A 16572-nucleotide genomic window follows, 5' to 3' on the forward strand; every position below is an offset into this window, starting at 1 on the left:
TAACAAAGGGAATTTAAATTAGATCAAGTTCCCATTTGCCAGGATTGGAAAATAGACCAAATGGCTCCCAAGGCCACACCTACTGTCATGAGTAAAATATCTCAAGCTCTAAAAACTCTTATTAACTTCTTGTATACTTATGTGGTTATGAGATTTTGTACCACTCGACATTTCAAACGATATCAAACATATAATACTGTATGGTGAGAATTGACATTAAATGCAATAGATTTTGGGGATATTTCAGTGATCTCCCAGGAGTTTGGGGGAAGTTTGGGACAAGGTAAATAGCTGCAAATGAAGGCCATTCTCAGTTGATTCACTCATTGGGACTTTGTCTGTGAAAAGTGTCTTCCCAGCGAGTAATTGTCTTTCACCAGACAACCTGGCGTTATGTAAGTTTTTTTTATTGGCTTTTTTTGTATCATATATTTAAGTAATTATCATAAATTAAGTATAATTTGAAAGCTTACAGACTCAAAATTCATCCTGTGAAAACCGCTTTGAAATCGGACGTTGCGTTTCCATGGAAACGTTACTCTAAATTCTTCTAGCGGGTTCCTCCCCCTAGTGGGCGGTGTCATGTTTCATATTACAACAATTATTTTTACTACTTTATAATCAAAATCTTTTCCAATCTTGACAAAACACATATTGTCGGAAAGGTCTGAGTCTCAAGGGTCCATAATTGGTGACTGTTTTGTGATGGAAGTGACATTTGGACAGAAATGTACAGGAAAATGCATCAAAAAAGCAAACAATGGAATTTGAATGACACCTGGTGGCTATTTTTGGTACAGCGCCTAAACAACATCTCATGGGGACTTCAATTTTTGTCAACTTCAAATTTGGAACACAACTTGGTTAGACATGGCTTTGAGTTTATAGTAATTTTAGAATAAAACATTTTTTGTAAAATATATATTTTATATGAAATAAAAAATATTTAGTTCAGTATTTCTCATTTACAGTAAATTTAAACTTCCATAACTTTTTCATACTTTCATTATTTTAATTGCTTTCACTTCAGCAATAATCTGCAGAGTGTCTTCTTTAAAATGAGACTAAACGTTGGTCTATATTCCAAAGCATTCTTTAAGTTTGGATAGTGCATTTCCATGTGTATTCTCAAAAAGGGGGAGATAGTTAGTGTCCCCCACTGTCCGTTTGGAGCAGGATCCCTGCAAGCGAAGCTCAATTATATATATATAATTGTGGACATAAAGTTGAGTATTTGAAATACCTGAAAATGGGTATAAAATGTTTAAAAGTAATGATTGTTCTAGAATTTGTTTAAGGAAATCTTCATGATCTTTCAATAGTTATTGACATTATTTGTGTAATTTGTCCTATTTTAACATGTATTAGGGTAATATACTATTTTGGATTATTATAGTCTGTTACTGTTGCTATTGGGCCGTTTTTACTGTAATTTTACACTATTTTTAACAGTGTGTGTGTGTGTGTGTCATGAGGGTGAGAGTAAATGATGAGAGGATGTTCATCTGTTGGTGAACTATCCCTTTAATGCTGATCTATGGCAGATTGAAGAAACAGCAGAACTAATGGATGGCTCTGGAATAGATTTTTTTCTACGTAAATGTCTATGCACGTGAACGGGACTTTTATTTTGGTATCCATGTGTGACATCATAAGGTCGCGCCGCGCTCCTGCATCTGTTTTTTTATTTTTATTAGAACAAAATTCTTTACAAAACACAATTTACGAAATCTCTCGTTGGTAGACTAAAGTGCAGAACATAGTTAAGTAGAACAAAATATAATAATAATATAAAATAAATTAAGCAAGGCATTACAGTCCATAAGGCATGTCAAAGTTGTACACATACATGATAAATTGTCTCAGTCTATAAATATTCTTAAAATAAAGTTACATGGAAGCTTAACAAATTATAATGACAAATAATTTGAGACATCTTCACATAGAGAGTAAATGTTATCACTGGAATCTTTCAGAAGTTTCAAAGAAGCAAAGTATTCCCTCAGTTCAATTTTAAACACCACTAGGGAAGGATTTTTGTTTTGCCATTTACATTTATGGATATGGTATTTACCCATAATTATGATATTGTAAATTCTAAAGAGTTCTTTCGGAAGATTTTCATTACCAAAAAGAATTTGCTCTAACTTCAACTGTGTGATTCTCTCCATTTTTGTTTCCAGCCAATTCATGACATCTTGCCAGAATCTTTTTATCACTGGACAAGAGAAAAACAAATGTTCAATAGTTTCATCTTCCTGGGAACAGAACACACATGGCTCCACTTCAAAACCAAATCTCTTTTTAACATTGCTGCTGCTGGGTAATATCCATTTAAAATTTTGAATTGCATTTCTTTGATTTTAGGAGGTATAGGCCATTTCATGAATTTGATGTACTTTTTTGATATTTTGTTATCATAATGCCTTATTTTTGTATTTTGGTCAAAATCATGAAATAGTTTACCTTTGAAAATTTTGCTAATACAATTATTGTTGTATTTTTTGCTATTTAGGGGAATTTGGTTTAATTGTAGTTTAGGCAAATTTATTTGATTTTTGGAAAAAAGTAAATAGTTTTGTATCATATTTAATAGGGCTATTGGTATTGCTTTACATACCTTATTATACTCTCTTATAGAACTTTGTATATCGAATTTTGTTTTAAAATCCGTAAACCTAAGAAAATTACCTTGATCATCTAATATTTCTGTGATGAAAATGATTCCCTTATCAAACCAATAAAAAGAAAAACAAGTGTTTTTCTACTTATTGTTATCACTCTGTTGTTCCACAGGGTGGAGCCATGTGGTGTAAAATTGTGAGTAAATACCATCTTCCAGTAATGAAGAACTTGTTTGTGGTATTCACCTCAAAATCGCACTTTAAAAGAAATTCTAAGCCTCCCACTTTATCAAAAATATTTTTGGGAAATGGATACCATCAAGAAGCAGGTTTATCTAAAAAAGCTTTTACCCAGTTAACTCTAAAAACTCCAACCATAGATTCAAAATCAATTGTTTTTAACCCTCCTTTATTATAGTCCTTTACAAGTTGTGATTTTTTGATGTAGTGAGTTTTATTACGCCAGATGAATTGGTAAATTATAGTATTCACTTTTCTTATGTTATGTGAACTAATATAAAGAGAATAGCTTGGGTAAATTAATTTTAAAATCCCTTCTGATTTTGACAAAAGGTTACGTCCTAAAATAGTTAAGTCTCTTGTTAACCAATGATTTAAGTTTCTTTTTATTTCTTCAAAGTTCTCTGTGATATTTTTGGATTCTCTTATTGCCAAATTTTTAGAATGCCCAAGTATTTTACATCATTTTTAACTGGAATCATCTCCAAGTTAGTCTCAGTGCAATTATACAAAGGTAGAATTTCACATTTTTAAGGTTAAGGCAAAGGCCTGACGCCCTGGAAAACAGAAATCACATTTAAAGCCTTCTGTAGAATTGATTTGTCCTTTAGAAATATCACAGTATCATCAGCAAATTGTCTTATTTTCAATTCAGTGACACAAACTTTTATCCCTTCAAGGTCTTTATTATTTACTACAAAATATGCCAAAAGCTGCGTACAGATAATGAATAATTTTGGTGAAATTGGGCACCCTTGTCTTATTCCACAAGAGACATTGATTCTTGGAGTGATGTCTGATTGAAGTGAAATATAACTATATATTTGGTCATAAAACATTCTTATTACCTTACAAAAGTTATTCCCAAACCCAAAAAGTTGGAGCGATTTCAGTAAAAAGTCATGTTGGATGGAATCAAATGCCTTGAAAAAATCAATAAACAATATTAGGCTTTCTGTATTAATAAGGCTCTGGTAATCCAACATGTCCATAATTAGTCTCACATTGTTATGAATATGTCTACCTTTAATAAAGGCTGACTGAAATTCGTCTATTAACTTGTTCAAGACATTTTTTAATCTGTTAGCATATACCAAAGCTAGTAATTTATAATCATTGCAAAGTAGAGTTATAGGTCTCCAATAATCTAATAATAATAAGTATTTATTGGGCTTGGGCAACAAAGTTATCAGACCAGTTTTCATTGTTGGGGATAACTGACCATTTTTAATGCAATCCAGATATGCATTAAATAATACATTTTTTATATTTGTCCAAAAAGTCTTAAAAAATTCTATAGATAAACCATCAATGCCCGGTGATGTAGCGTTTTTCATTTGTTTTAAAGCAGTTTCAATTTCTGGTAATGTTACATCTTTTTCTAGTATAAATTTGTCTTCATCTGTTAAGGTATCACAATCGACACTGAATTTTTTTCTTATATAAATTACAATAAAATTGACATGCTTCCTCTGTAATTTTTTTTTGTCTTGAATAACATTTCCATTTTGGTTTACTTTTGTTATAAATTTTTTGGTCTGTCTCTGTTTTTCAAGGCTATAAAAATATGAGTTTTTTTCCCCCTGTTCAATCCATTTGGCTTTTGATCTTACAAAGGCACCTTTTGCCTTCTCCAAGTATATATCATCTAATCCGTTCTGAAGTGTGTGTAACTCTTGTGTCTCTTCTACAGTTATGTTAGGTTTATCACACAATAAACTTATCTTTTAAACTATTTCCTTTTGTTTCCGTTTACGGTTGTCGGCTATTTTCTTTCCAGCTTCAATAGCTTGTTGCTTAACTCGAAATTTAAACCATTCCCATTTACTTATATCTGACATATCCATGTCTTTAGTTTCATTATTCTAATCTGGTTACAGAATTCATCATTCAGCAACAAGGTATTGTTAAATTTCCAAATATTGTTTGATTTATGTTTTTTTTTTACTATTGAGAATGACAAGCAAATAAGACAATGGTCCGTGAGAGGAGATGATTGAATATCACATTTTGGTGTAAGATTAGTAATATTTGGAGATACAAGCCAATAATCTAACCTTGAGCATAGGTTAGCATCTGCTGGGCTGATCCATGTAAATTGCATTATGTTAGGGTGTGTCATTCTCCAATAATCTACCAAGTCATTGGATAAACAAAAATTGTTTAACATTTCATATTCCGGTTGTAATCCTTTAGGAGGTTTTCTATCAAGCCAGGAATTAGGTGTTAAAATCACCTCCTATTATTCTGCTATCCGTGCCATAGGTTGCACTCCATTCCCTAATAGCTTGAGTTAACTTTAACATCATATTCCTATTAAGAGACCTGTTATTGTACCCGTATACATTAATCAAAATCATTTTAAAATCAAATACTTCCATCTCAACCATTAACCAGTGACCTGCTTCATCACTTTTATAATCAATCATTTTCCCTGTAAACCTAAAAAATAAAATCATCACTCCTGCAGAATGAGAGGTTCCATGTGAATACCAAATATTGTCTCCCCATTGTTGCTTCCAGAATTTCTCATCGTCCTTGTTAGAATGTGTCTCTTGTAACAAAATACTGTAAGGTTAGCTTTGACTTCCTTACAAAATAAAAAAATGGCCTTGCGCTTAATGTTATTCTTTAAACTTCGAACATTTAAAGAACTATACGAATTAAACAAAATGCACACTCTTAAATGCGCTTAAGAAATATGGTTTAAGGCAGGAATGAACAATCTGTCATAGATTTCAACTTTGACCTTAACAGTAACAGTCCCCTTAATCAAACTTTCTGAATCAAGGTGATGACACTATTCTTAACCTGTGAAAGGTGCATCCACTCTTTCCCGTCTATAATAGCATACCCTTCCTTCAAGTAAGCTTTCTTCCCGTTACGTCTGGCTTCCTGTACCGTTGGACACAACTTTGCCCGAGCTTCACGATCTTCTTTTGACCAGTTCCTCGACCTCCTCCAAATCTCGTTCCTTGTCGTCCGCAGGCCAAACTGCATGATGATCGGTCCTGGTCTCATGTTGATCATCTTTCTTTCCCGAACGATGGACAGTATCAACCTTGTCTCGTAGTTTTTCCACTGACATCGGAATCACTCTTGTGAGAATACCGATCACCACTTCTCTAGTATCCTCGTTTTCCTTCTCTGGTTGCCCGATCAATTTGAGATTCCATCGTCTTCCGTAACGCTCGATTTCCCGGCATCTTTCCTTCAACTCCTTGTTTTCTTTTTGTCATCCTATCCACTTGTGCTTTGAGTTGAATTATTTCATTTTTATTTTCTGTAACCTCTTTTTCATTGTTCTGTATGCGCCTTTCAAGGTTTTCAAACTTTTTTTCAAATGCATCCAGTCTCTCCTCAAATCTTTGTGACAGAGCGTGCTTTCCATGCTTACTTCTCTTGAATCATCTCTCTTCTTCAGTTTCTTTGGAAGTGGACTCTGTAATGGAGTGTGGTCGCTCAGATTTTTTTCTTATGAGCTATACTGGGACCAACCACCTGCGGGTGATCGAGACGCTTTGGCTTCACATATCAGGACGTTTGCGGCAGGCTTGCTCACAGCCAACCGGTAACTTAAACACCTCTGAATGGCCATTATTTTCAACAGGAATGCTACAAAATCACATTGTAAATAGACACATTTGCAACAATGAACGCGCCAGGTTGGGTGAAGCTGGGGCGACTGACTGTCTATTATCCTACGCCTAAGCAACAGCTCTGATTCTGAACAAACCGAGCAAAACCGAAATCTTTTCGCATACCCCCTGGAATCCGCACAAGTACTCCCAATTGGGAATAACTGATCTAAACCATTGCAAAATACTCCACACAACCACTGGTTTTTGACAACCTCCTTTATTTTCGATACAGTTCTTAATACATTTTATTTTATATCGTTTTTACCTTGCCTAAACTTTACACATTTAAAAGTAATTCAAGTGTAATCAACCAATCTCTGTTGTCCTGTTTCATTCTTGTGCCGGAGATGGGCTTATGTTCAGTGGTGAAACTGTGTGTGTGTGTGTGTGTGTGTGTGTGTAGACAGAGGTGGACAAAGGACAAAAGCACACAACTCCATTCCTTGAAAGTATAGAAACTACTGGTCAAATATTACTCTGTTGCAAGTGAAAGCTGTAAAGACGGATTTGTACTTAAGTGAAAGTACAGAAGCGCCACAAACGGTGATATCTCTACCAAACATTGTAAACAGAACAAACATCACTTTTTACCAAGCACTTTTTACCCATTTTGTGGACTGTTGTGTTTGCCAGCACTCCTTCATCTCAAAAACCGTTCATGTTTTTGTAGGTGGTCATAATGCCGGTGTGTCAAGAAGCAAGAAGGGGCTCATGGGCTCTTTAAATGTCAGAAACATTCTTCCTATCAGTCTAGGGAACAGTTGGCACTCAGATGAATATAGTGCAGGCCTGCAGCGAGATAAAGCTCATAAATGCTGTATTGTTGGAGTCTGAGGTTTGAGATGTGTGGCCACTGGTCTAGGCTGTTTGCTTGAAGAAGAAAGATGTGTGTGTCACTGTGCCTGGACAATAAAAGCACTGTTTGCTCTCCTCCAGAATGTATGAGGAAAAAAGACAAATGGGGGAGAAATAGGAGTTGGTCATTGGAGGGACGAACCATTTTGAGAGTTGTGAGCATTAGCACTGCCGTCTGTGACCAGTTAACAGATTCAAGTTGTGTTAATAAACTACTGAGGAAAACTTGATGGTGATTTTCAGGGAATTGCTGATATTGTTCAGAGACACAGGTGAGCTGTTTTAATTTACTAAATCTGATGATTTTTCATGAACATATGCAAGGATTTAAAAAATAGAATTCAAAATGTAAAATACTATGTTGCATTTGTCTATACTTGGCACCAAAACATCACCATTACATCCTGACAAACATCTGGACTGTTTATATCTAACCTCAATAACAGATTTAAACTAATATTTTGTTAGCTTGTCAGTGACAGTGATTTCTAAATATTTAAAACAAAATTAGTCTAAACTTAAAAAACAATGATTCCATTCATTAGTTAGCATGTGTGTGTGTGTGTGTGTGTGTGTGTGTGTGTGTGTGTGTGTGTATATATATATATATATATATATATATATATATATATATATATATATATATACATACAATGTTAACTTTTGCTCATATTACCTTTAACCAAAAAGTTTACACACGCATAAAATGTCTTTTTAATGTGATGTGTAGTTTTTTCCGTAGTTATACTTGAACCCAGCGTGTCATTACCCATCATGCATGACGGTAAACAACACATCACAATATGATTTCCCTAATGATCAATTAAACTTTGCTAAAGATTTGACTGTAGGATGAGACAAAGTTTGACAATCTTCAGTCGTGTCTTTGCAGTCTTTTCAAAAAAGCTTTACCACAAAAAGTTGTGTGCAGTGATAAATACACATTTAAAATAATAAAACAAAAATATATGTGCGGTTGGTGATTATTAATATGTGAAGTACCTTCTAGAGACAGTAAATATGAATCATGAAATTAGTAATCTTAATTTATCAATTTTCAAAATCACACATATGTATATACTTGAAATGCCAGAAGTAGCATAAAGAAATTTTATGAAACCATAAGTTTCATAAAAAAAACCAAGTTGCGCTCGCAATTCAGATTGCGAAATTCTCTATTTACATGGCACGGATCCATCATTATTCTGACACATGCAATGACTATCCATTATGACATGTAGGCATTTTTATATTTATGTACACAATAATAATCTTTTACATTTTAATGCTTTCATTTTTCATATAAAAATGTGTGTGTGTGCTGCTGTGCGTCCCTGTGTGTGTAATAATCAGAGTGTGTGTGTGTTGTGCACCGCCTACAGGCTCATATCACTAACACACCCTTTAAAGAACACACAAATACTGCACTATTGACTTTACAGCAGGTTTGCGTTGGTCAATGGCACAGTCATTTTCAGCTCCTCAAAATAGCAACGCTCCAGCAACGCTCCAACAACGCTCCTGAACACACCTGTTTTCAGACCAGACGCCCATTGGTGAACAGATACGCCAGTACATTTGATATTTAAACAACGTGACACTGGACGTGGACATGATAATGCGTCCGGTAATTAGTAACTAGAAAAAAACACTTGTTTGTGTGTATGCCAGGTGTATGATAGGGCCCTAAATATGTCATTCTTTGCTGCATTTAAGGTTAGTTCATGTTAAATAAATATATAAAATGTTGCATTATTACATTATTGGTTAGTGCATGATTAGGGTCAACCTAAGATGCCACTCTAAAGACAACAAAAAGGACCCCAATTCCTTAAAGCAACACTGTAACTTTTTTAGTTTATTCTTAGCTAAAAACACTTAGCTCTTTCAAAAATATATGTGCTCATTAATGTATATTTACTTCTTTCAAGTGATAAAGTATTCTTGTAAGTTTATAATATGCCATTGTAAATACATACGGGTGAGGGGTTCGAATGCGGATCGCCATGTTGCCCCTCCATCTTAAAGTACATTAGCCAAAGAGGGACATACCCGTAAATTCAAGCTTCGCCTTTGGCGTTTTAACACTCGATGGCACCGTGTCGAATGTGGACGAGGTCGAACTGGAAGCCATGTTAATCTTGGACTAAATCGGCCACCGTAGGAGTTAAAACGAAATCGGAATTGAGAGGAACAGAAACTAATATTCACTGTATGGTCATTTACCTTTTCACCACTAGATGGGGGAAAATATCACAGTGTAGCTTTAACGTTATACATCCATTGCCATAGTGTCATGTCTGATCTGGGTTTGAGTTTGATTTGCACTTTCCCCTTTTCATTGTTTCCTTTCACGAGTTCACACTTACAAATTAAATAGAGCAAAGATTATGCATATTTGGTGATCTCTGAATTTTGTCTAGAGTGTCTAGAACAGGGTGTCCAATCCTGCTCCTGCAGAGTTCAGCTCCAACCCCAATCAAACACACCTGAACCAGCTCATCAAGGTCTTACTAGGCAAACTAGAAAGTTCCAGGCAGGTTGGAGCTAAACTCTGCAGGACAGTGGCCCTCCAGGACCGACTTTGGACACCTCTGGTCTAGAACTAGACTGCATTGTATTATGGTGTAATGTAAATCCACTGAGGAAAGTTGTAGTGATGAACCCAAGTGAAGTTTATTTACAAGGTCAACAGTTACCAAACAAACGAAGACTTGAAACAGACTTGACTAGAAACATAAACAGACTCGCCCATGAACACTCACCAACAGCGGGTTACAACAAACAATACTCAACCAGAACACATGGCAAACACAAGAGCTTAAATACATCAAGACTAATGACTAGACAAGACACAGCTGTGAATCACGAATGGCCAGATTCTCCCCATGACAGTGTTTCGTGTTTATTCTAAAACCTTCAGCTCCACTAATGCTCACAAATCTGTTTTTTTATAACAGTAAAACCTCCTTTCATGTAGTTGCGATGTTATATTGTCATGTTTATAAAAATAAAACATTGATAGTGTAGGCTATATGTTGAACTTTATTCTTGTACAAACACACGCTGTAGTTTAATTATGTTTAATTATCTGAATGTGCTCCTCCCGAAATTTGTTAATAAAACATCACTTTCAGTTTTCTGTGTTACAAGCCATTTACACAACCCTGTTTTCAAAAAAAAAAAAAAAGATCTTTCTTTTTATGCCTTTTTGCAGTTCATTTACATGACAACAGCGTTTTGGCCTGAAAACGCACACTTTTGAAAATGGGTTTTAAAGTGCAAGTTTTAGAAAATTGTACTGTAATTGTCTTTGTGTAAACTACAAAAACGCAAATTTGAGATAACAGTGGCGTCATATGCATCAGTATTATGTGTTAGGTCTATAGGTGCGTAGTGTTTCTTTACACAGGGACATCGCCATCTACTGGCCTGGCAGAAGAATACAGCATTTTTGATCCTTTTCACGGATCTGTGTGTGTGTGGGAATCATTTTGACAACGTTGTTGTCTGTACAAAGGAAAAACATTTCCTTTTTTAGTACAATCCTTGTTGTGTAAAGGAACCCTTAGTTCATGTTTCCTTTGTCCCTGTTCATTAGTTAGGGTTAGGGTTAGTTAGTTCATTAGTTAGGGTTAACCCACCCACAGTCTTTGATTTGGCCTCATTTAGTGTTTCCCTGTGTATTTATCGCTCTCATGTTCTGTTGTTCTTGGTCTGTTATTGTCAATGTATTGTTGTTGTTCTGTTTGAGTTTTTAAAGATTGCTGAGAGGTCTGAGTATTATTGTTATTTAGATTTTTCTCTTAAAAAATGCTGCTGCATCTAGATCCAGCTCCATGTTTTCATCTTTGCCCAACACATTCTGACACATACAGTCAAAGTAAAATAAACTAGCTTGGGACATAATTGGCTGGTTAGGCAATTAATTATTTATTTGTGTTGATAGTGAGGTATAATTGTTTCACGGCTTTGCAAAATAAGGTTCCAATTTAGGTTTGGCTCATACTGAAAAACCATATTGAGAGATTTAAAAAAGCAAAACACACGAGCATTCCTGCTCTCTGATATCATAACTTAATTAAAACTGACTTTCACAAGATGGAAAACTCTGGGTCATACTGAATGAACTGTGTTCAAAATAGTTTCATCTTCATTCATGTACAATGAACTATTTGTCGTCCCTAAAATTCTGGATAACAGTGATGGGAACATCAGGTCATTTTACAGTTCAACAGTTCAGCATCTCGTTCAGTTTTTTTATTTGTCATTTTGTTAATTATAACAAATCTTCCCAAATCTTTTGCTAATTTTTATGTGACGGGCAATGAATAAATTGTTCATGAATGACCCATCACAGTCTGGGATAAACTCTGCCTCATTCTGTTCCAGATTTAATATATAAGGAGATTTCTGAAATAATTTTTGAAATAATGTCTTTAGAATTTGAAAATAATTCGAATTTTGGACAAATTTAAGTGAAAATGTTGTATTTAGTTTTTAAGTCCGTATTACAGCCCAACTCCCCTAAACCATTTCTTAACAATTAAAAAGAAAAACGGGCATGTAAATATTACAGTCACAATAATTTATTTAAAACATAAAAAGGCAGTGTAAAAATAACATCTCACTGGCATTGGTTTGGTTGAAAATAAAATCACACTAACAAAGTGTATTTATTACCAACAGAATTACAATACTGAGTTACTAAAGCAGTTAAGCGAAGTCTTTTTAAAAACTATTTAGGTTGAGTCACATTTATTTTTTATAGTGATTAAACAAAACATTGTTTCAAAGCAGCTTCACTGTAATAACAGGAAAATAACTATTAATGTTGCATAAAGGGGCGATAGGTCCCCTTTAGAATAACTTTTAAACAAATGAATCGTTAATTTCATCTGGTTCATTAAAAAAAATCATCTGAAAGAACCAGTTAACTGAAATGAATCGGACTACCATCACTAGCAGGGATCCAAATGCAATGTAATGTTTAATAAAATCCTAACAAAAATACATAGATCACAAAATCAATGAGACAGAACTGTATAATACAATGGTAGGAAAGATACAGATCCATGTTCTTAATATTATCTATAAATACTTTAGTGACCTAAGTCAGTACTATGGCTGAAAAAAAAAAAGTAATAATCTGCATCTTGCATTGTTGTTTATTAAACATTTTGGTTGAGTATTTTAAAACATGATTAAATATATGAGAGATTTTCTCAAAGCTTTGCAGATTCCACCTAGCCTGATGATTACCCAGCATTCTCTCTCTAATGGATTATTTGTGCTTCGTCTAGACTCCAACACTTCAGTCTATTGAGGAATCATGTTCACCTTCACCTCAACCCTATAAATCACTCTAATAATCTCTTTCCTGTTTCTCAATAACAGAAAAGTCATCATTTCCTTCTAATGGAGTTTTGCCTCATATCCTGTTTGAGTCCGTCTCCTCCCTTGGCATCATCACCCTGACATCCAGCATCCCTAACATTCAATGAAACACTGATTCAAAGACTTCTCCACAATGGACAACTGTTCTGTTCTTCATGTGCTCCTCATGATCTTCATCATGCCTGGCTGGCTTGGGGGTGACCTTATAATCTCAAAGAAACAACATGAGACACGTTCAAGTAAAGCCTCTCGTGGGTCCCATCTGAGAGTGAGACGAGGCTGGATTTGGAGCCAAATATTTGTTGAAGAAGAAGATCCAACACCAAGGAAGATTGGTCAGGTACAACTGGAGTGAAACATTGATCACAAAGGGCTTTCACACCTCTGAACTAAAGAAATGTGGGAAAAGTTCACATGGCTTAAAAGACGAGGATGGGGAGCTCATGAATAAATTCTGTGTCAGTCTTACATTCATTTAGCAATATAATAATAATAACCCTAAAGTCTAAACACCCTAACCCTAAACTCTAACATTACGATATTAAGTTGTAATAATAAAATAATGGGGGAAAAATCTGAAAAAGTTATTTCAATAAAATCGTAAGTAATGTTTTACACACCCAATTAAATGTACTTTTAAATGGTAAACCAAACCAATATTAAACCATAGTAATGCTAATTTCAGTAATATATAACTTAGTCAATGTGACGTTTCATGGGTGTTTTTTTAAGGGGCACCAATGACCATTGCCTAATGGCACTGATAGGCTATATATTTAAAATATAATTCTATATTGATAAATAGTTGATATATCTTGCAAAATTTATTTGAAATCCTGTTTATTTTCCTTCAGCTAAAATCCGATTCCGACACAGGGGACTTTACTATCAAGTACATCCTGTCAGGTGAAGGAGCTGGAGAGATCTTCATCATTGATGAGTTCACAGGTGACCTTCACTCATTACAGCGCCTGGATCGCGAGCTCAAGCCCTTCTACATTCTACAAGCCCAGGCCATCAACCGCATATCCAAACATCCTGTTGAACCTGAATCCGAGTTTATCATTAAAGTCCAGGACATCAACGACAACGCTCCAGAATTTATCAATGAGCCTTACGTATCCAGCATCCCAGAGATGTGTCCCACAGGTGTGTTGACCACTGCGTTTCATATGTTCATGACAAATAAAGGCAACTTAAAAGATTACACATGGTCTAAATTGAAAAAAAAACTTTTCAGTAGTGCTGTCAACGTTAAAGCATGCGATACATTTCTTCCAGTTTAACGTTCCAAATATTTAACGCAATTAACGCAGTATCCATTTTTTCTGTCATCCTTTGGCTAGCGTACATTACAAGATCATGCTCTTATTCATGACAATGCTTTTAAACCATTCAAGCGCAACAAGACAAAAGAGAACGCAGCATCTGTGAATGTCCTGTGTGTGTGACATGCACACAAACACACACACTGAGGATGCACAGAAAGACACGCGCCAGTATCGTTCGCACAGAAAGTACGCCAAACTCGAGTTCTCTTTAGCGCTTGATACGCGCTCTTTCGGCGTATTACAGAAATGTTCTATCTTAGGTCTTAACTTAAGATATGATAAGTTAATTTAGGTTTTTTCACAATTTCGTATTACAGAAGCAAATCTTAACTTGCTCCATTGAGTTCGGTTATCAACTGTCAGGTCTGTTACATAGCAACCAACAACGCACAAACTGCTTCTGAGGTAAACCTAAAATCAAAATGGAGAAACAATGGCGTGCTTTTCATTCCAGTGCGGCAGAAATTGACATTTTGTTAAGCTCCGTTAAAAAGATAAAGCCTGTTTTATAAATCACCTTTTGCACACAAAAAAAAGAGAAGTATAAGGCATTAGTCACTAGAAGACTGAACTGGCATTAAGTTGGTTTGACGTTATTAGACGTTCGATATGCGCAAATTTAGGGACTGTCTCTAAAGTGACATGACATTGGTATACACATTTCACACTTCAATAGCATTTGAAAGAAATGACTTACAGTATCAAAACCAACTGTAAAGTGTTCATCTAGGTGTCAAGTATGATGCACACTCCGTTCAAATGCTATTGAAGTTAGAAATGTGTAGGTACCAACCAATGTCATATGTCACTTTAGAGACGGTCCTTAAATTTGCGAATATCTAACGTCCAGCGTTCAGCTCCGTGACGGCTCCATGGCCTCTGTAATGTTGGTCGCAATTCGTCAACTAACTACAAAACCATGTGTCAGGAGTCTGTAATTATTTACAAGCATTTTATTATCAAAGCACAGCACATCCTCTGGGTCCACCATCAAACATCGCTGCTCTTCATATTATATAATTAATAAATGATTTGAAGTTAGGACACCAGTGGGGTTGTACTAAATTTAAGACAGCTTTTAGGATTTTTTGTCGCGTTAGGATGCTTCTATAATACCCGTTTCCTATCCCTAGTTAAGATAAGATTATGCACTTAAGAAATGTCATTCTGTAATAGCCTTTGTCCTAAATGCGGTCCTAACTGAAATTGCCATGGTTACCAAACAGATAAGATAGGATTCTAAAGTTAAGATGTTTCTGTAATACGCCCCCAGATTTTTTGTCAAATCTTCATTTAGATGGGATTCAGAACGATGATCAAAACACAGATGGAGTAGATCAAGTTCATCAACACCCCCAAAGCTTCACAGTCCTATAGCTCGACATTTCATTCAGTAACATTAGGCCGTTTTGAACTTATATGCTTGATGATCACGTTATTTTACATTTGCGTAAGCAATTTTCTATCACTTGTTTCTGCTTCTTCTTCACCTGTGTTTTGATCAGGAGATTCTGTACTCTTTCAGAAGAAGAATAATAGCGCCCCCTAACATAGCGGAGAAAGAGTAAAATAGATTTGAAGTAAATTTCTGAAAAATACATAAAAAGTTCTTATTTTTAGTTTAAAAGAAGTATACTAATAGCACATGTGAATAAACATCTTTTTAATACTTTAAGTGTAGTCCCCAAAACAGAGCTTGCTTTCTTTATCAGTTTATTCAGTCTGTTTATGTTGGGGGCAAATGGCACCTTTAGCCTGTTTCAGGCTAAAATATGTTTTTAATATGAACTAACAGATGTAGGCAACTTATTTTACCGACAGTAATGCCGCGTTCCAGGCAACCCGTAACCCGTGTTTTTCCAACCTTCTACCCGTGAAAGTGCACTGGAACGGCAGTCAAACCCGTGACTTCCCACCCGTGAACTCGTACTAGATCGATGTACTCCCAGTTACGAGTTTTGACGTCACATAGCCCGCGAAGCAACAATGGCAGCCCCCTACGGATGCAGTGTTTATGAAACAAATATACAAATAATGTAAAATAAAAGGTATAACAGCTTTTCTTGCCGTCTGCGCTGTTTTTCTCCTCCGTTTCCCTCAAATAAGCAAGGAGTAAGCACCTTTGGCGATAGAAATGATTGTAAATGAGCATACACCCCGTACGGTCCGCCACGCTTTGTTTACGTCTAACTACCACACGATTCCTTGCGCTCAGGCAGTTTGGCGTGACTTTGCCTGGAACACTACAAAGTCGTGAGTCGTGGTTTGAAGTTTTAATTTACGGGCTCAAAAACCTGCCTGGAACGCAGCATTAGAACAAATACACAAATTTAGCAAAGAAGAGACAGGACAGAAAACAACTAGGAACAATTACAATATAGAGACACTTTAACTCAATAGAATTAATTAATTAAATTACATTTACATTTGCATTTAATTAAGTTACATTTATATAGTGCTTTTCTGGGTACTCAAAGCGCTTTA

At 35.3% G+C, this 16572-nt stretch overlaps 1 protein-coding gene across 2 annotated transcripts in view; it reads left to right on the top strand.

Annotated features, from left to right (window-relative positions):
• Window positions 1-7467: 7467 nt before the first annotated feature.
• cdh19 (cadherin 19, type 2) overlaps window positions 7468-16572 on the top strand; it is a 29505-nt gene continuing 20400 nt past the window's right edge. The window contains exons 1-3 of one of the 2 annotated variants that reach the window (XM_079805849.1): window positions 7468-7632; window positions 12758-13097; window positions 13612-13906. In XM_079805849.1, the coding sequence (XP_079661975.1) occupies window positions 12891-13097; window positions 13612-13906 (502 nt within the window). In that variant the 5' untranslated portion in view covers window positions 7468-7632; window positions 12758-12890. The remainder of the gene's footprint in view (window positions 7633-12757; window positions 13098-13611; window positions 13907-16572) is intronic. The other variant, XM_079805850.1, reaches the window with a different exon arrangement.

The sequence above is a fragment of the Gobio gobio genome (genome assembly GCF_949357685.1).
Source record: "Gobio gobio genome assembly, chromosome: 23".
NCBI lineage: Eukaryota > Metazoa > Chordata > Actinopteri > Cypriniformes > Gobionidae > Gobio > Gobio gobio.